The 21523-nt window shown below is 41.6% G+C and overlaps 1 protein-coding gene across 5 annotated transcripts in view; it reads right to left on the bottom strand.

The window, feature by feature from the left end:
- AIFM3 (apoptosis inducing factor mitochondria associated 3) overlaps positions 1-21523 on the bottom strand; it is a 49347-nt gene that overhangs the window by 18456 nt on the left and 9368 nt on the right. For 3 of the 5 annotated variants that reach the window (XM_048514350.1, XM_048514352.1, XM_048514351.1), the window contains 7 exons: positions 19650-19892; positions 11866-12021; positions 4842-5055; positions 2716-2825; positions 1002-1111; positions 712-756; positions 380-476 (listed from right to left, as the gene is read on the bottom strand). In XM_048514350.1, coding sequence (XP_048370307.1) covers positions 380-476; positions 712-756; positions 1002-1111; positions 2716-2825; positions 4842-5055; positions 11866-12021; positions 19650-19680 — 763 coding nt within the window. In that variant the 5' untranslated portion in view covers positions 19681-19892. Of the gene's footprint in view, positions 1-379; positions 477-711; positions 757-1001; positions 1112-2715; positions 2826-4841; positions 5056-6946; positions 6998-11865; positions 12022-19649; positions 19893-21523 lie in introns of those variants that run through there. The other 2 variants (XM_048514353.1, XM_048514354.1) reach the window with 2 other exon arrangements.

Genomic DNA, 21523 nt, shown 5'->3' with positions numbered 1-21523 from the left:
TATCTTTAAAAACTTACATCAGTTTTTTAAGAACATGGCCATACAGCCTGGAAACCACACATCTCAACTTATATGAGAGAGAGAGGGAATTTCAGCATCTTTGTTTGAGTTTTTCGGATGGGCCTTGTCAAATGTTGGAAGCTGAATAGGTTTGATTATTACTTGGATGGCAAACCACCAAGGAAATCCAGGGTTGCTATGAAGACAGGCAATGATAAACCATATCTATTCGTTTCTTGTCTTGAAAACTTGACAGGATTACCATAACTCGGCACTTTCTACCAACTCACTGATGTTCCTTTAACATATCTTCACTATGACCGCACTTGCCCACCTTGGAGCTACAGTCATCTTGCTGGCATATGCTGAATTATCTTACCTGCCCCTATGATGAGTACATTTGTGCTGCTGATGTTGTAGTTGCTCAAGGAGATGCACTTAGCCATCACTTTGGTCCGTCTTTGTGTCTGAAGAGCCTGGAAGCCATTCAGGAAACTGTATCAATGATCTTTCAACACTTATGTTTTTCTGACACAAGGTCAAGACATTTTGGGGTCTAAGAGTGAGAAACTAAATGATGTGCTGTCTCTCAATAAGAAATACAGCACCATACTGTGTCACATGGGATGTTCATAACCTCTAATGTTATGGTATGGCTACCTCCAGAATGAATTCAGTGTGTTTGGCCAGGGATTTGAATTATGATCTTACCTGTTTGCTAGCTCGAATGTACACTTTCTCTTTCTCAATTTTCACCTGCAATCAGAAAATGGTTTTCTTAAAAAGTGTATTTAGTCATTTAATGTATTCCCGTTATTCTTAAACTATTTATGAATGATAAGCTTCCAAATAATGGGGCCCCACAGCCAGTGTCTTATTTAAGTGCTGCTAAAAGCATGAAGCTTGAAGATTCCCACTGCGTACACAACCCGGATGTGATACTGTTGGGAGTCTGTCAAGACATGCTTTGCTAACTTGGTATTTAAATCTAGAGATCTCACCTGAAACTTTGGCAAACTGTCCAGGCCAGGAAAATCTTCTATATCCCCCGTGCCAATATTAAAACAAGCCCCGTGCCAGGGGCAACGTACTCGTCCCTTGGACAAAACTCCTGCAGAGAAGTTTTTGAAAAGCAAAGTTATTCTTTTCTATAGCCTCAGCCACCTGACAATTTAAAATCATCAGGCTTCGGACCTCACTAATAAAAAAGAAGCACTGAAAACATCTAGAAGAAGAGAAAATCATCACTTAGACTCCAATCCAATTAAAACAACTTCTAGTTAGTTAATTGACCAGCCTATGATTGAGCCATCAGTTATTCATGCCCAAATACATTTAGAGTTGCTTGTTCTATCCAGCCCTAATAATTAAGTGTTTTGATCTTACAGATGGATTACCATTTTAAGAAGCACCAACTGTTTTCTTATTCTGTAATCCACCTTAAATCTCAACAAGAAAGGCAGATTATAATTAAGCAAACAACATGGCAGTTATCTGTGCCAACTCAATACATGAGGCCAGCTGATGCCATCCAAGGGCACCTCTTCATCTGCTGCACCTGCCACTCCTGCGAGCTAGAGCAGCCAATCCTTTTATGTCCTCTTTGCGTATGATCTGTATGGCTTCTAATCTTTTTCCTCAGTTTGGATGCCAAACTGTGTAACAGTTTTTCGCCAGGCTTCCTCACGACACCCTAATCCATTTGTCTTTCAGAGGCCTCCTTGATGTATCTCCATTCTTTCTCAAATCGAAGGTGGTTTGGGGCATCACAATGAAACCATGAGGAATCAACAGAGGCAAATGGAGAGCAGTGTCTTGAGGAAGCCTGGAGAAACGCCACTGCAGTTCAGCACCCAACTGTGGGAAAATCTCTCTGAAAGGCCCCATCATTACAATATTCTCACCTGTTGTGAGGGCAACCAAACTGGTGGCTAAAATGCCATGAGAGGAAGGAATCTGCTGCTTTTAGAGCAGCCTGGAAAAACTGAGGCAAAGAGGATTAGCTATTCCAGCTGCTGAGAGGGACGCAGTTGAAGTGAGGATGGGCAAGTGGGTATGTTAACCACCATCTCAGTCAGCCTTACTGAAGCGTTCAATAGGTCTTCAGTTATCTGTCATTAACTGGGTAGCTGAGAGTTTATGTCACAGGAAGTCCCTTCTGGTCCACCACTTCTGCTGCTGCTCCTGCTTTTCCTTTAGATATTCTATCTAGCCCACAGGTGTCAAACTCGTGGCCCTCCAGATGTTATGGACTACAGTTCCCATCATCCCCTGCCAGCATGATGCCGGCAGGGGATGGTGGGAACTGTAGTCCATAACATCTGGAGGGCCGCGAGTTTGACACCTATGATCTAGCCACTCTGGCAGATCTTTCTCAAAGGGTCTTCTTCACTAGCCTCTTCAGTTTCCTCTCTTGCCTGATTCTCTGATGACTTTTTCTCCTTTCTTCCCAGTTTGGATCAGGACAACAGCATGGGGTGAGAAGAGGCTTTAGCTTTCCCAGAACAATTCCTGCTACCCTCTGATATCCTACATTCTATGTTCTTGTAGGAGTTCCAGAGCAATCATGAAATCCCAGAACAATAGCAGACACTACAGTTCCCCAAACCTCCTCAGGATCATTCTTGCAGATGTGTAAAACATCAAGGGAAGTACTGAAAATATTTAACAAGGGAAATATTTAACAAAGCATTTTTCTGGAGGGAACAAACTGACCTTTCACCAGTGGGGCACCGTAGTGAGGGCATTTGTGGCCCAAGGCATAAAATTCCCCATTTTCTTTGACCAGCAAGGCCTTCCCACAGCCCAAATCTACCTCTCGCATCCTAGAAGGATAGAGATAAAATTTAAAGAATAGCTCTAATATTTCCTTAAGGACAGATTAAACTTTATAACTCACATTATTAGCAGGTGTTTTAACAGAGCCTGTAATGCACTCTGGACTATTAAGTTCAAACAGATAGCTATTATCACATAAAAGCAAATAAAAACATTCCCATATAACTCTACAAGTCGCAAAAATAATTGTCCCCATCTCAGTCCATGCACCCAAGGTAGAATGTAGGATTCTTTTGCCTACAGGATGTTATACTACTATGCCAACATTGGTGGTTGGACTATCGGCTGAGAGATGCCTGATAAATTCTGCTCCTCTACTGATACAAAAACTGGGAGGGATCAGGGATATATCTAATGCTAGCTCCAATAACAGGGTTACACAAAGCATCAACCAGCATATCCTTCAGGCTCATAATTCTCCCAGCTATCAAAGAGGGACTTTTAACATTGCTAAATTAAAGATGGATGAGCATGGTTTGATTTTTCTTGACGGCTTGAGCCGAGCCATACTTTCTTAGCCTCAGCCACCTAACTGTCAAATGGGTGGATAATCCTTTTGGGGCTCTAGACCTATTGAACCTTCAGCCCAGGATCTGAGTGCCAAAATCTTCTGCGATGACAAAGATACCCCACCCACTGAGGAACTGCAGGGGCAAGCACAAGGACCTCTAAGGTTTCCAATACTGCACGCCTTTCAGGGGAAAAGACACACTTGTCTTTCATTAGCTGCTAAAAGAGCAGGGTTCACTGCATTCCACAACCAAGCTGATTTCTGACCAAACCTGCACTTCTTGTTATAGGGTTATCAGGGCATACTGGCATGTACTTGTGCTTAGAGTAAGATGGGGGGGCAGGTTACAGCAACCTTTAACAGCTTGAAGAGGCTCTAGTCCAATCGTTCCCAAGCTTCTTGGTAAGGTGACCCATCTAGGGATGGCCCAAGGCTTTTTGATTCTGTTGGAAAACTATGATCTTGCTACCCATTCAGTTCAGCATTCCATTTTCTACAATGGCGAACTGGATGTTTTTGAAAAACCAACATACAGCACTAAAGGATACAGCAGCCTCTACCATGAACCCCAAGCATTCTGACATTCAACCCCTGCATATGGTTGTGTTACATTCCAGCCCTTAACTAGGATTCCCTTCTCCATTGCTCCCTCTAAGACCTCCTAAGAATCCAAGAAATTCACTCTAGTAGTATCCATCCATGGCAATGGGATGCTCCTCCAATTGGTAGTGCCGAGAAGTTCCATTGGCTTTGTAGATGATAGGGCTGGCTTTCCCGTTGGGTGACATGTCCTCTTTGGCTCTCTCTTTCTCCGGAAGCACTTTTTACTTGATCAACACATACATGCAGTGCCAACTAATGTATGAAAGATATTGTTTCTTGGGTCAAGTCTTGGTTCCCAACATACAAAAGAGAGCAATGGAAAGGCAGAGGCAGTCATTATGGAGGGCTGGTCCAGACCCCACTTTCAGAGGCTTTGCAACCCACTTTTGGGTCTCCACCCACAGGTTGGGAAACAATGCCCAGTCCCCACCAGCTTTTGCCAGAATAAAACGTTGTTACTCTTTAAGGCAACGCAAGATTCCCGCTTACTTTTGCTGCAACAGACAAATATAGAGACCACAAGAAAACGATAGTCACAGCAGGGATAGAGAGAAAGCATCATTCCCACCTTAATGGTGCCTCTGAATACCCTCTCTTCTAATTCTAAAACTACTCCTGAGAGTGCTGCATTTGGGGATCTTGTTGCAGTGAAGAAAATATCAGCCCTATTTCCTTTTCAGTGAAGGCCGGTCTGCATTGACCAAAATCTTTCAGGGGAATGCCATGTGCAGAGAAATACTACACACCCAGTGCTTTCTACTATACGTAAGCCTTTGTTTCACAGATACACGTAACAAGCCAAACAGATTACTAGTTAAACCAAACACATTACTAGTTAACAACGACCCTTTGGCTATTCAGGGTCATGCAGAAGTTGTTCTACACTTACTGCCCATTGTCGAGGTCCTTTACATGACAAACTGAGGCTTCAACAACATCTTTCAGATTCCGGTATGGGTTCATGGCAATGGGGTGCTCCTCCAATTGGTAGTGCCGAGAAGTTCCATTGGCTTTGTAGATGATAGGGCTGGCTTTCCCGTTGGGTGACATGTCCTCTTTGGCTCTCTCTTTCTCCGGAAGCACAACTTCAATTTTCACTTCAACTGTATGAGCAAACAGAAACCTTCATTATATCCAAAATTCTGTGCAAAATTAGCCCCAGTCAAAATCATCTCTTGGAAGATAACACTTGCCTGCATTTGAAAACCATAAAAAGAGCAACTAGAATAGCAGGGATTTTTCTGAGCAAGAATACATTGTTATAAGCATGTGACAATTCAGAAAATAAAGCTTCAAATGCAAAATCAAGTTATTTCCACAGAATCTGAATAAACAGGATTCGTTTTTAAAAACTTATAGCCACTAAAGTTACAAATCCCAGGTAGACAATATTTCCTAAACATCTCAAAACAGGATGAGGTTTCTGGTAGTCAAAGATAGAACTCTCTCATTTTGCACAAATACCATTTCCTCCTGACTTCCCAGATTCCTGTTCTTCCAGCTCTACCCATTGATTCACTCCCTTCCCAGTTTCCAACCCTATCACCTGAATATATAATAAAGAAAAACTTTTCAAATTCTAAAACCCACGCACACTTTGAGGTTTTCAACTGCAGAATTATAGACATGTAAAGCAACAGAGAGCAAAGACTGCTGTCGAATCGCTCCCATGATCAAAAACATTTGAAAGAGAAGTTCATTGTTCTTCTGCACATTTAAAAAAGTTTATAAATGAATCTTAGGAATATACAAGTTGTTTTCAGAGGAAGGGTTTGGAGAGACAGTTGCAAGGACTCCTGGGGTAGATTAAATGCACTTGGGGATGCTATGGCCATAGAGACCCATCTCCTCCTGCTGCAGGTCCTATTTGTGAGCGCCAGGACACCCAGTATCTGCAAAACTTACCCAATTGCACCCATTCACTGATTAATATCTATATCCTGCCTTTCCCTTTAATTCAAGGCAGTTTATAAAACACAGTTTAAAACACAGAGAATAAAATAAAACCCCAAATAACTGTTCTGTAACATACCTGTAGTCTATAGATCCCTCTTCCACTCATTAAAAGCCCCGGCAAATCAAACGGACTTGCAAAAACACCCCTCAAGTTGTCAGGGAAACCATTCCAAAATGGAGATACAACAGAAAAGGCACAGGCTCTGGGTGACGATGTGAGCTACCCTAAGTGGGGACAGGGATGCAACTAGCATAGGTGGCAACCTGAGGATCACTACTGGCACATGGGGATATGTTAGAAAAACGAGGACACCTGTTCGGGTGAGGGCTAAATCTGCTCTGTTTTTCATTTCCTCAGTCACTGAGAACCCAACATCCTGCATGGCCTTCTCCCCATCCGTATTGTTTTGTGATCACACCACAGTGTGGCAAAACATTAAGGCATGAAGGCCAAAAATGATTCCTCCTGTCTCCACATCTACCCAACACTACAGATAAGTAGGAACTATAAAATGAAGCATTCAACACAATAGAAAGATCAACACAAACTATTACAGAGCATATATCAAGTGTTCGAAGGGCTTCAGATATATTTTCGCAGCCAATTTAACTAATACTTCTGTTGGGCAAGCATTATCATCCCCACATCACCAAAGCTGAGGGTAGTTTCCCTAGGGGGTCAGCTTGTAGATTCATAGCAAGATTTGAACTGGGGACTTCTGTTCATGCTCTCTTGGTCACTGCACCCCATCAACTGTCTACAGAATATGAGAGTATCAGCATGGCAAAATACACTTCCATAGGCTGGAAAATAAATAGTATCAACCACCCATGCTCTAGAAAATAGCTAATTCAAGGTTGCAAACAAGTGGGGGGAAATTAGAGGTGTAAATCAGTCTTCAATGTATATAATCATACAAATTATTCTTTCATAGGCACATCTGTCTTTCTGCTGATCATATATAGCATACCATGAGAATGGAAGATTAAAACAAATTAACTCTTGCCCAGTTTACAGATAATGTCCTTCCCAGTCACCTGGAGGTAATTCTTGTTAATTTGGTCCTGTGGAATCCTGAAGAAGGTCTCAGTGGCACCCAGCAAAGGTCTGCTATATTCCCCTGTAGAAGGCTTCACTATCGCCTTAATACAGTTCAGTATGATGAACAGAAATGGACCCTACTCAGTGAAAGCAGCTGCCTGACTGAATAACCTCACGGGGTCAGCAATGTTGGGAACGCAGCTGGCAGCAAGGGCAGGGAGGTAATTAGCCAATCCAGAGAAGAGGCCAGGAGATAAGGAAGATGCGCCTTCTCCTACAGCTGGGGCCCGACTCCACCTGAAACGGGGAAGAGTTCACACCAAGGAAAATGCTGAATGGACATAATCAGTAGCAATATTACATCAGGCACCTGTCAGGTCTTTTTCTTATTTCTAGTTTAGAGTTTATGTCTTCCTTTATCTAGTAATTCTTTAGTCTTATCATAATATAGATCACAGGTGTCAAACTGCTATGGACTACAGTTCCCATCATCCCCACCAGCATCATGCTGGCAGGGGATGATGGGAACTGTAGTCCATAACATCTGGAGGGCCGTAAATTTAACACCTATGATATAGATGAAGTGAAAATTGGTGGAAGGAAAATTAATATGAGATATGCAAATGACACCCCACTACTGGTAGAAAACAGTAAAGATTTGAAATGACTACTGATGAAGGTTAAAAGTGAAAGTGCCAAAGCAGGCTTACAGGTGAACATGATGAAGACAAACGTCATAAATGCTGGGAAACTACACAACTTTAAGGCTGATGATGAAGAAATTGAAATAGTTCAAGATGTTCTATCTCTTGGTTCCGTCATCAACCAAAAGGGAGGCTGCAACCAAGAAATCAGAAGGCGATTGAGACTGGGAAGGGCAGTCATGAAGGAGTTAGAAAAGATCCTTAAGCGTCAGGATATGTCGTTAGTGATGAAAGTCAAGATAATTCATACTATAGTATTCCACATGCAAGAGTGTGAAAGTTGGACAATGAAGAAAACAAACAGGAAGTTGATTTATTTGACGGGTGGCATTGGAGGAGAGTTTTATAGATCTCATGGACCTCCAAAAAGACAAAGTGGTTTCTAGATCAGATCAAGCCTGAACAAGCCCTAAAACTTAAAATGACTACACTGAAGTGGACATGCTTGCATCACATTATTGGAAGACAGGTGTCACCAGAAAAGACAATAACACTAGAAAAAGTTGGAAGGCAGCAGAAAAAGAGGAAGACCCAAAATTAGATGGATTGACTCCATAAAGGAAGTCACGACCCTCAGTTTACGAAACCCGAGCAAGGCTGTTAGCGATAGGACATTTTGGAGGACATTAATATATAGGGTTACCGTAAGTCAGAAGCAACACTTAACACACACATACAAATCTCACTGACTCACTTTCGAAATGGGGTAGTAGAAGAAGAAGAACAGTTTGGATTTATATCCCCCTTTCTCTCCTGTAGGAGACCCAAAGGGGTTTACAATCTCCTTGCCCTTCCCCCCTCACAACAAACACCCTGTGAGGTGGGTGGGGCTGGGAGAGCTCCGAAAAGCTGTGACTAGCACAAGGTTACCCAGCTGGCGTGTGTGGTAGTACACAGGCTAATCTGAATTCCCCAGATAAGCCTCCACAGCTCAGGCGGCAGAGCGGGAAATCTTATCCTGTTCCTCCAGATTAGAATGTACCTGCTCTTAACCACTACGCCACTGCTGCTCCTATAGTAGCCTCAGACCATTAGAGTGAACCATCACTGGCATGCTTTGCTGGCAAGAGTATAATTTAGAAGGCATGTAGATCAAAGGGCTCAGCTTAATTTATTAAGCAGGCAAGCAGGCAAGCAGGAGGTGTTTTGGTAATAGACTTTGGCCATTAAGCTGTTGATCTGTATTATTAGTTGCTCTATTTGAAATGCATCCCATGGCCTCTCTCTCTTTCCTAAGTTTTTCTCTTCATAATCCACTGCAATATTTCAGAGAGTTCAAGCAAACAAAGGCAGCGTATTAAATGTATCTCCAGTAATTATCCTTATTCTATTCCCTTTATGTTCCTTAGCAGCAGATGTATGATTTTCAGTCGATAAAAGCCAATCTGGAATCAAAGTGTGTATCATCAAAGATGGCCCCACTAATTAACCATTGCCCCCAAATGACAATCAGGCTCATAACTGGGGAGAACTAATCTCACAATCATTATGCAGTTAGCTAAAATGGATAGTTTTTTTAAAAGGCAACTTCTCTAGAAGGCTTCAAAATGTATTTCTGTGTTATTTGGTTGTAGCACACAAAATGCTGAGAAAGACTGAGCTATTTTAAAGAACAATAATGCTGTTTTCCCACAAAAAGCAAATAAGATGGAAAAACAATAGTAATGATTAATTTTAAGATAGTAATATTAACTATGAATTACATAATGTATTTAACTGATATACAGCCTATCCCTTCCCAAGGGCTGAGGCAAGCAACTATACACTAATTATTCTACCTCTCCCCATCTCTCTGGTCACCACCAGTTTTCATTAAAATATCTTTACTGTTTTGGGAAGATACACAGGCTTAAGCTGTGGGAAATCGCCAGAGGATAAAGAATTTCACAGAGGGTGCATTTCTGTGCATCCTTACAGACCTGGAATGGTACATAAATGGTCTATATCAATGAGTTCTAAAAAACCAGAGGCTGTCACTGAGGTATATGTGGTCCAAGACATTTATGGTTCTGTAGCTCATTGCCAAAACATTGCATTTGAAGGCTATGGGATAATTAAAATGAGATCTGATAGAGAAAAGTGTGATGTTTATCTAAAGCTACTTTGAAGATCCAGTTTTACTTACCTTGTTAAAGCGCAAATGGTAATTTCTTTTAGTGCTAATACTCAGTGCAAATGAAACTGGGAGTTCTTACAGAAAATGTACTTTTGGATGATTTTTCTTTGTGTCTTTTGAGATGTAAAATTGCTTAAGTGCTAGTAAAACTTGACAAAAAGCTAACATCTTGCATTATGTCCCGGAAGAAAATAGGGAACTGGACCATTGCTTCAATTTGTTCCTGATGCTGCAACCTAATCAGAATGCTGCATGTATCAGTGGGACGGATCCCTCCAAGCTGTCCTCACATGGCCCCATTCCATACATATTGCCAATTTAAGCAAGTTTTTGAAAAGCCGCCTTTGAGAAGGGTGTATTATTACCATGTATCCAGATTCTTCTGAGTTTGCTCAAGGCATTGTGCCTGCTGCCACCAAAGCAGAAGGGAAAAGTGATGTTATTGTATGTGTCCAGGTCCTACACGGTCAATACAAATGATGGGGTATTGTGTAAGGTGAACAGTTGACCACTCCAAACAACTGGAACTTCCAAGTCAACACTTCCTGAGAGGAGTGTCAGCAATTTTTGCCCCACAAGCCAAATCTGAGTACTAAACACTGCGCATGTGGCCCCCACTGAAACCACGGAAGCTCCCCCAGGGCTGTTCCAGATTGCAGAAATGGAACTAAGGGGAGACATACCTTCTCCCCTCACGCCAAGGTCCCAATCAAAATTGGACCTATGTATAGCCTTAGTTCCTACCAATTGCCATCTGATTGTAAAAGTAAAGTTGGGTTGGTGAAAAGTCCAGTTCATCGGAAAAGTCATACCTAGTTTGGCACTAAGAAGAACAGGCTGCATTTTGCAGCTAGATAGAAACAGCAGCCTGAGGAAGTGACTTGCTGTGGGGGTGGGGGGGATTTTCTGTTTTAAACAGTAGCACAGTGTGCGGGCATGTCATCCCTCCAAATGCTATTAAACTTATGTATTTGTACAAATGACTTTTGGAAACTGGCCCTTGAAATTTCTGCCCAGTACTATGTCCTTGATGACTGGCAACCCTAAACTATGACCCAGTGGTAGAACCCATTATTTATATATGCCACAAGTCCCAAGCTCAGCTAAAAGGAACTCAGGTTGAGAAAAAGAGAATTGCTGCCACTCTTGAGGAGACAAGACAAAGGCAGAAATCATACATGCATCATCAAATGCAGGAAGATTATAATGTGACTGTAAGTCTCACTTCCTATGTGACAACTGACTGATTCAGAAACACAGTGCAAGCATATTTAAAACTGCCTTTCTCCACACTAACACCATCAGAAAAACTGAGAAATGCTTTAAACGGCATATGTAAATTTTGTCCAAAAAGGCAGAATCACAAGCTGTATGGCAACCATCTCTGGAGCTATCCAGTCCACCATCCATTAGATGCGCAGTGCATTATTTGCACATACTGTTAATTCATTAGGCAAAGTAGGGTACAGAGCCATTTCAACATCCCTTACTGGAAGGCCACAATTTCAAGCAGCCTTTATTATCCATATCCAAGCAGCCTTTATTATCCATATCCGAACTTTCATTGTTTAATAATTTACAAAATGTCAAGGGGAAAGCTTTTTTTCCAAGCAACACCTGGTTGATTTGCATTAAGAGGCACCTAAAACGTTTAACTGGTAGGTTAATTAACCAAAGCTTTCACTGGATCCATTTTAAGGAGGTTAGGCAAATTTTAATTGCTAGAGTTGCACTTTAAAGACATACTGTTTATTATTTTGTGTCTCTTTTTGCTGGCATTTAACAAGGAATGCAAAAAAAAAACAATGATAAAGATGGAATTAACTTCAGACAACTTTGCAATAACTTTTGTTTGTTCAATGGTAAATGCCATTATTTCAAGAAATATGCTTAACTTAAAGCTCTGGTGATCTGCAAAAATTTACTTAAAATTAATTAATCAATCATTTAATATATAGATGATTAATTTGCCAAAATTCATGAATCAGTTGACAGCCCTAAGATCCTGTAATTCCTTAGTGATTGAATTCTCATTTAAACCATTCATTATTTTCTCCCAGATTGTGGGTCGGCAGGCGGGCTGGCTTATATTTACCCAGTGAATTCCGTTTACTCTTTTTATACACTGACATACTGGCTTCAGCTTTTTCCCAGTCCTCTGGAACATCCTCAGTATTCCAAGATCTATTAAAAATCAGCCTCAATGGTGCAGAGAACTCCTTTAAAACGGTAGGGTGCAAGTTATCCGGTCCTGCAGATTTAAAAACGTTCAGCTTTAGTAGATGCTATTTGATCTCTTCTGTGGTAGGAATATAAGCACTGTAAAATAAGAATACCCTCTGCAGCTTATTTCCCAACACAGAGCAGAAATAGTTGATGAGTAGGTATGTTTGTTCCTCTTCATGACTGCCAATTTTAACATAACTAATTATGAAGAAAGACTTAACACTAAAGAAATTGCAAAGATGCTTCTGTCTATATACAAACATACAACAGCCGGTTCACAAGTTACAGTGGACACACTTGCAATCCATGTACAGTGTACACTTGATTTTTTTTAGTACATGTATTGGGTAATTCTCACATTACATTCAACACATGTACAGATGAATGTATGAGATCAACCGCACACTTATTCAGGTACTGGTTCTGATTTCAACTGTAAAGTGGCCACATGGCTGTTTCTTGCAAACAGATGTAAGCATGTGCATGCAGGATGTATGTGCATTCACTGCAAGATGTGAACATGGCTAGCAGGAACCTGACTTAACAAATGATAAGACAGAAGTACACAGCAACAAACAAATAAATACAAAGCAACAAACAAAGAAGTACACAGCAACAGTCTCCATCAGTCTTGCCCTTCCTCAGTGTTTCAGCCAAATTGTCTGCCTCTCTAAGACCACAATAATCATAATCAACATCAACCTAATCAGCATTATAGCACCATATGTGTGTTTATCTGTGTGGCTTGTGGTTAAAAACTTACAACAATTTTTAAAAGAGGAGTTACCTAACTGAGGCAGAAAGTGGGGCTGTGCAAAGCCACAGATGCTAGTTCAGGGGTCTGCAACCTGCGGCTCTCCAGATGTTCATGGACTACAAATCCCATCAGCCCCTGCCAGCATGGCCAATTAGCTGATGGGAATTGTAGTCCATGAACATCTGGAGAGCCGCAGGTTGCAGATCCCTGTGCTAGTTCAGCAGCATTCTTGCTTTCCTACCTACTCCCCAGTCTTTTTCTACCACATTTTCATATCCTGGTTTGGCTTCTGCCACTACACATCCTTCTGAGCCCAGCCCTACTCCACTACAGCTCCTTCCTCCAACACGAGAGGCCCTTCATTGCTCATGCCGCATCACCAGCAGATTTTTAGTGACATGACAAGAATGAAGCGTACAAGAATAAGCAGCCGCCACAAACGTTAACACATTGGAAGTTAGATGTTTCTTCCACAATTCAACTAGTACTTGCCACAAAGGAAAGCAAAAACAAAGAATGAGCATTGTAGAGACCCATATCAAAGATGATGCCACTGAACTTCCACCGGAACTTTACTTTTTTTAATTTGATTTTTAAATATAACCGAAGAAAAGAAAGAAGAGTTCACAAAAAATTCAATACACAAAATTCCTGAAACATTATAAGCAACAACACTCCATCAGTCCCACCTACATAACCAATAAATTATCTCAATCTCTATCAGTATTGAGTTTAATACCAATGTATATCAAAACTTAACAGTAAAAACAAAGTGAAAACTTCCATCATTGGCAATGGATTCCATATACTATAACTATAAAGTCTATATATAATCTATAAAGTCCATATAATCTATAACTTTAAAGTCATATTTCATTGTCCAAACCCCGCTATATCCAAGACCGTTCACAACTTATTAAAGATTATTGCATATTTTCAATTCTGGAAATGCAATTAAACATTTTACAAGATTATTCCAAATTCTCTTAAAATCACCTTCCTTTTTTCTCCCTTGTATTATTCTATTAGTTAATTTTTCTAGTACTATGACATTCCTTATTTTAATCAGCCACCTCTCTAACAAAATACTATTTGCGTTTTTCCAGCTTGCAGCAATAACCATCCTGGTTGATCCTCTTGGTTAGACCTTAATTTAGTGGTTAAAGGCTCTAATACTAAAATAAAAAGCAGCGGAGAGAATGGGTATCCTTGCTTAGTCCCACAATTAATAGTTGCTATTCCTGATATGCAATTATTTATTACAATAATTGCATGAGATGTAGAATATTTAGGTGAAAAGGCATATGGGGTTTGCATGTAGTTTCAGAATCCTCACTCCCAATTTTGTTACTCCAACAGAAATGTGGGGGGGGGGGGAGAGAACTGATTGGCTGATTGCAGAATACTTTGTAATAAGGAGAGACATTTACCACTTCACAATAAATATGCACTTTTTTCAACCCATGTTCATAACTTCTCATGAACCAAAGATGGGATAGCATTAAAAAGGATTATACGAGTTCATAGAAGTAGGGTACGTCTAACAACAGATATATTAGCAATGATTGTTAAACTGAACATCCAGGTTTAGAGGCAGTATACCAGAATGCCAGAAACAGGGTGGCCACCTCCATACTGACCCAGAGGCAGGCTGCAGTTGGAAACATGATGCTAGATCAACAAACCTTTCTTTGTTCCATTAGGGCTCTTCCCATTTTTAAAAAAGTGTATTAGGCAGGGATTCTGTCACTATGGTTGCATTTCTACAGAGGACTGGCAGAGCTAAGAAAACATTTAAATGAATAAATAACGACAACCAAGATGAATAAGTAACAACACAAACCTTGCCAACCCTATGCCAGGCACCCAAGGCTGCAACCCTACACTTGAGATTCATTTACCAAGAGTTCTCCATGTGCACAGCTCCTTCCCATCAGAGGCCACACTGCATGATGCGTAGGTTTGGGGAACGTGGAATCAGGACTGCACTGCCCAAGAGAAGAAAGCAAATGACTCCACCCATCCTAGTTGGATACCTGCTGAAGAATCAATGGGGAGGGGCTATGGCTCAGGGTACAGCATCTGCTTGGAATGCAAAAGGTCCCAGGTTCAATCATTGGTATTTCTATACTCTGTCTCACCAAAAGAAAAATCCAAATCTGGACCTTCATTTGCCAGATGCTGGACAGTCTTTGTTTTAGAATGCTTTGTTCGGGTCCTAGTGCCTACCTAGTTCAGGCGGTAGCTGATATGAAATACCTCTGCCCGAGACCCTGGGGAGTCACTGCCAGTCTGAGGCAGCTTCATGTGTGTGTTTGCATGGTCCAAAGGCTTCTGTGGGGACAGAGGCAGCCCTACTCATCCAAACAGCAGAAAGATACAGAACTTCCAAGTGGATAGGGCCCTAAATTATTGGAATAGGAGGCCCTCTGGATTCTTTGCTTCAGCTTCTTAGATCAGCTCTCTCTGAGCATGTTTCAGTTGCACTAATTTGGAGTCTACATTTATTGTTCCCGCGGGATATGACCAAACAGAAAGCTAGGATAACAACCCTTTAAATAAAGAAAGCAATATTGGGGTGCAGCAACATTTTACAACATAGTTCTGTGATTCTTTTCCCCCACAACATTATTTCTAAAAAGTGAACGGCAGCTGGGGCTGCAACTTAAAGGGAAGACCAGCGCTGAGCCAGAGGGTCTTTTAACTTCCCCCTTGCACCACTTATTCCAGGGGAATAGGAATTTATTCCTTTCTCACCTTACCTGTGCTGGTTTCCTTTTGGAAATGTGGCCCCAGTAGCTGCTTTTTACCAGGGGAGGGGGGATCACATAACCTACAAACAACACCTCCTCGTGAATGGTTCTCAGCCATAATAGAATCCTTTAGTGCAAGGGGCTGCCATGTCAGAGCCCAGGCAAACTGAGGTAACGGGATGTGCAATCACTGTGAATGGCATGGAGCTAAATTAAAAAAGCTTGGCTGTTCAGTTCTGCCAGCTGTATGTTCCTTATCTGTCATTAACAAATGACATGAACAATTGTAGTCATACCCTCTTGGGGCCCAAGAAACTTCAGAATTTTCCCCAAAAGGCAGGAATATTTGAAAGCCAGAAAAAAAGCATGCATTAGCTTTTATTAAGGCCAATCAAAATAATACACGGCAACATGCAAACTTTATCTAGACTTTTCCATCAGGCTGAACGTTATTTTAAAAGGTGGGAGGGGAAATTTCTCGGGCCAAGAAGTTAAGGTTTCATTGTCAGAATCCTGTGTAGAATGCTTTGGGCTTAGGGTGTGGCTAGTCAGGTTGTATCCTTTGTGTGATGGAATAAGAAGAAAAGAAAGAAAGCACTCCAGTTGAAAGCACAACCAATAGCTGATCAAATGTCTCTCTGATATGGAAAACACGGGCCAGAAGCAAAGGGAAAACATAGGTTATTTATGCACTTGTGGTCTGCCTCATAGTAACCCTACATTTCCTTCAGGTCAGATTTTTGGCTACACATGTTTCCACTCCTCCCAAAATCACCACACCACAGATCAGAGAAGCCCTGAGGTTTGCAAAAGGGGGCAAAGTATGACTTTTCCCTTGCCTGCACAGGGAAAGCGAAGCAGACCAGTTTGCTGGATGTTTTGGGTTTTCCATGCGGTGTGGCCATGCTTTGGTAGTTTTTGCTCCTAATAATTCTCCAACATCTATGCGCCCTCTTCAGATGCATGTCATGATAGCTGATCCAAATTTCTCTCCATGCCACAGAGAAACACATTTTCCAGTGACGTGCCTCTGAAGATGCAAGCTATAGATGCAGGTAAAATATTAAGAGCAAAAACTACCAGACTGTGGCCATACAGCCTGGAAAATAAAAAATAGCCAGTTAATTCTGCCCTTGAAAGCTTTCAACATGCCAGTCTGTGTTTGCCTTCCTTTGGGTTTTCCACTCCTCCCCACCTTCTCCCACACGGAACCAGTTCTGCCCACTCCTCTGTCAGCATTTCTGGGAAATGAATGGGCTTCTTTTTTAAAAAAAAAGTTGATACTTTCAGCCTATTGCAGAAGCAAGAGATCATTAAAATTATTCCCAAAAAAGAAAAAAAAGGCAGCAAATAACCTCTCAACCAGGGAGCAAAATGGCAGCTGGGTTCACAGGAATCAGTAGGGCACTTCCTCTCGTGTAAACTAAGAAATGCGGAGACCCCACGGCAGAGCAAACAGCCCCGGAGTAAGTACTGCATGCATAAAGAGCCATAGTGATTCCTCATATGAACAGTATTGGAGATTCGCTGGTGCACTAAAAGTCGATGTCGTGTTTAATATTTAAGTTCAGCACCACAGCTGTCACTACACTGGGATGTAGCTGGTACAGCATGAACCCCCAAAAGGCAGGGAGCCAGGAAGATCCTTCATCCAAATGTTGGGATTTGCTCCACTCCATTTTGTGCTGCCAGCGCTGTTCTTCCTCTGCCACTAGCTCCCAAGCTCATGTGGTTATAGCTGTGGACTAGGATCTCAGGGACCCAGATTAAAATTCCCACTCAAGCTACAAAGCTTGCTGGGTGAACTTGGGTCAGTTATGTATTTATTTAATTTTTACGCTGCCTCTCACACAATCAGGTTCCAAAAGGAAGTGAACATAACATTAAAATGTTTGAGGAATTAAAAATACAGCTAAAATATAAAATAATTCAATTAAAAACCACAACAACACTAGAAGGAGAGCCAGGAACCATTATTGGAGGTAAGCCAGATGAAACAAAGAAGTCTTCACCTACTGGTGAAAGACACTGATACACAGACAGATCTCCATGGGGAGGGCATTCCAAAGTTTTTGGTGCCACAAGAAATAAGCCCTTTCTCAGATTGCCAACTGTCTAGCTTCAGTTGGTGGAGGCAACTGAAGCAGCGTTTCCAAAGATGACCAGAGTGTACAGGCAGTTTCATATGAGAGGAGACTGTTCTTAAGGTACATTGGCCCTAGGATGTGCAGGGCTTTAAGACTGAGGAGCCCAGATCAATGTATGACACCCTGAAGTCCTTAAAGAAAGGACAGAATAAAAATGTAACACTGACCAGCAATACCATCTTAAAGTGAATTCAGGCAGAAGGAAATTGTCCTCCGCATGGAGCTATCACAACACAACTCCCTTCTATACAAATATTCAAAATCAATTCAGAAACATTATTGGAGCTAGACAGAACATGCACATTACTTTCATTCAACTGGCTGTCCATCAGTTACAGAGTTCAATTTAAAGTATTGGCTATTACATACAAAGCCCTTCATGGCCTTGGATCCTCACATCTGTGCTACTGTCTCTCACGCATGCTTCACCACAACAGTTTCACTCATCTGAGCAAGGTCTTCTGCAAATGCCAACCTGCAAACGGGCAAAATCGACAGCTGTCCATATACATACCTTCTCTGCTGGCCCCCATCCTGTGGAATGGCTGCCTGAGGAGGTCAGAAAGGTTCCATTCTCCTCTCTTTCACAAACTATGCAAAGCTGAATGATTCAAGAGGGCTTTTCTATGCAGGCAATAGAGTTGCACGGTACTAAATGATTCACAAAGTTAATTGGATAAATTATTAGCGATAGTGGTCCATGCTACTGCGTTTCGCTTACTGAAACTAGGATCCTATTATGTACTTTTTACATCATTTAATGTGTGACGTTAATACTTATGCTTTGCTTCAATTCTGCTTTTAATTTTCTGATTGATTCTACAAGACGAATTCTATTGTATTGTTGACTGAATATCATTTCCTATAGATTATATTGACTCACTCTGTGTAATCTACCTTGAGTCCTAGTGAAAAAGGCAGTGGTGTAGGAGATTAAGAGCTCGTGTATCTAATCTGGAGGAACTGGGTTTGATTCCTTGCTCTGCCACTTGAGCTGTGGAGGCTTATCTGGGGAATTCAGATTAGCCTGTGCATTCCTACACACGCCAGCTGGGTGACCTTGGGCTAGTCACAGCTTCTCGGAGCTCTCTCAGCCCCACCTACCTCACAGGGTGTTTGTTGTGAGGGGGAAAGGGAAAGGAGATTGTAAGCCCCTTTGAGTCTCCTACAGGAGAGAAAGGGGGGATATAAATCCAAACTCTTCTTCTTCTTCTAAATAAATAAAAGTGTTAGAATATGCGAACAAGGAAATGTAGGAGCTTGGACCTATTTCCCTCCAAACTTAGACATGTAAATAGGTCACTTCCTGGCTCACCTTTGGTAGATCAGAAGAAATGTCGCCAGGTGCCTTCTGTAAGCTAGAAATAGCTTGGCCTTATTTCTCCATAAGTTGCTGGTGGACCACAAATCACTAATATAAACATGTATGGATTGGTCAGCTACTCAACTGTTGTGAATTTTTTTTATGCAAGGCCTATGTTCTAACCCTATTTTTACTGTAAAACCTGCCCCCAAGAATCCATGTAAGATTGTGTTGGTATTTGAAAGCAGGGTGACTAGGGCCACGGAGCCTCAAAGATTCAAAGAACCAAGTTCTCAAAGGGCAGCAGAGCTAGGTGCCAGTCTCACTCACTCTCTAAATTCTATTCCACATACAAACTAATTTCTACTGCAAACTGTGTGAGACGAGTTCCCATATTGTTTGCTGACTATAGTTCACCCCCCCATACCCCCTTCCAACATTTCTGGTATTACCTCCCAGAGTGTCTAAGCTCTGAATGTTTAATTAAAGTCACTACAATTCATTGTGCCCAGAGTGAAACGAAGTTTTCTGTGGATTAGCCAATGGCTTTAATCCCTCCATGTAAAAGTGAAGAGAATTAAAATTCTCCACAGAGCTCTCCCTGTGGAGCGGCCTGACCTAGTTTAGTCACAGCGCCTAACTAGAAGCAACATGGGACAATTAGAGAAGAGGTATTTTTGAAGAGCTGTTCACCTGGCTTGGGTCTGGAAAAACATCCTCCCATGATGAGCCAAGAAGAAAGAAGGAATACCGAAATGAGGGGCAGATCAAAAAGTGGAGTCTTCAAGCCCAATCTCCAGAAGACATGGACCTCCAAGGCAAAGAGTGTGCAAATCAGGAACCACAAAGAGTCCTCATGGCAGCAGCAGCAGACACCTCTGCTAAAAATGGCCGCTCACATCCACTTTGGTCACCACAAACATTATGTGTCATGACCTAAATCAAAAAGAAAACTCAGTTAACAAGTTGGGAACTAATTTTTTTCAAGAGCAGTCAAAATCATTCTGGAGCTTCTGATTTAAAAAAAAACACCCAGAAATTGTTCTAGGCATCCGAGATTGAAACACACACATACACAAAACCTTGTCATTTTGTGTGGAAATATATACCTCATATTCTAAAGCCCATACCTTCCTTGGCCAATAGTAGCAAAAAGCAAGACAACATTTGCTGAAGGCTCAGAAAACAAAGGAATTCCTAGGTCATTAAAAATGGTTTCCATTTTTTCCTATTCCCTTGAAATGGATGGAAATACAGACTTTCTGCAGGTGGATAGCTGCATTTATTTATTTAAAATATTTCTACCCCACCTTATCTCAGAAAACTCAAGGCAGCTAGCAAAATAGCAGAAGTTACAAGATGTAGACATAACAACCCAACAAGTTAAAACCAATGCAGGATTAAAACACCATTTAAAACAATTTACCCTCCATTGAAGGCTTCCAGGAACAACCTTTTACACCTTCCTGAATGAGACAAGTGAAGGCACCCACTGAACTCACTCTCATTAAGTCATTCCAAAAGCATAAAGGTATTACAGAGAACCCCCCTGACTGAATTGTTGCCAGACAGATTGGATGAGAATACCATCAGAAGAAGGCTTCCTGGCACAGAGGAGTATACTGGAAGATGTTGTTTGAGAGGTATGAGAGTCCCAGGCCATGAATACCTTTAAAGAACTTTGAATTAGGCCAGGAAGCTAACGGGCAATTAGTGCAGTTGACCTAGTACTGGCGTTATGTGTTCCATGTGGCTGACCATAGATGGGAATCTCTCTGCCACATTCTGCACTTCCGTGACATCTTCAAAGGCAGCCCCACACAGAGCATGTTATAATAGTGGAGGTGATAGTAGTGTGGATCAGCATGGATAGGTCAGCGGGCTTGCTCACAAGCCAGATATAACTGAAACAATTATGCATTGTACGTGTGTATCAGGGAAGATCTGTCCGTCCACAATGGTGTGGAGATGGGGAGAAAAACAAACAAGCCCCCTGAGGAAAAAACGCAGGAAGGAAAAAGGTTTACAAAATGGCCTAAACATTTACATGATCCTCTGAGGATGCCAGCCACAGATGCAGGTGAAAAGTCAGGAGAAAATGCTACTGGAACACGGCCATACAACCCGGAAAACCCACAACACCCTAGTGATTCTGGCTGTGAAAGCCTTTGACAATACATTTATATGACACATTCTGCTGGCCCAGGTCAAAGGTTCTCTAACTCAGGACTTTGTCTCCAGCAGTGGCTAGCCAGAAGCCCCTGGAAAATTTACTAGCACAACATGATGGGAAAATTTACTAGCACAACATGATTTCTATCCCAGCAACCAGCTATTTTATTGGGATACTTCAATTTCAAGTCTGATTTTCAGGACCACCCCAGCTCTGATACATTCAAATGAACACCACAAAGGACCTTCTTAGAACCATGGAGATAAAACGAATCCCCCATTTTCAGAGGAATTATTATCAAATTCTACATAATCACAAAAACAATTCTAGTGCCTTTTAGATTTCATCCATTAGATCGTTCTGCAGGTCCAGCTTCCTTTCTTAGTTCTGCTTA

The sequence above is a fragment of the Sphaerodactylus townsendi genome, linkage group LG13 (genome assembly GCF_021028975.2).
Source record: "Sphaerodactylus townsendi isolate TG3544 linkage group LG13, MPM_Stown_v2.3, whole genome shotgun sequence".
Classification (NCBI taxonomy): Eukaryota; Metazoa; Chordata; class Lepidosauria; order Squamata; family Sphaerodactylidae; genus Sphaerodactylus; species Sphaerodactylus townsendi.
Note: the sequence above shows the minus strand (reverse complement) of the source record. Positions and strands in the feature narration are given on the sequence as shown.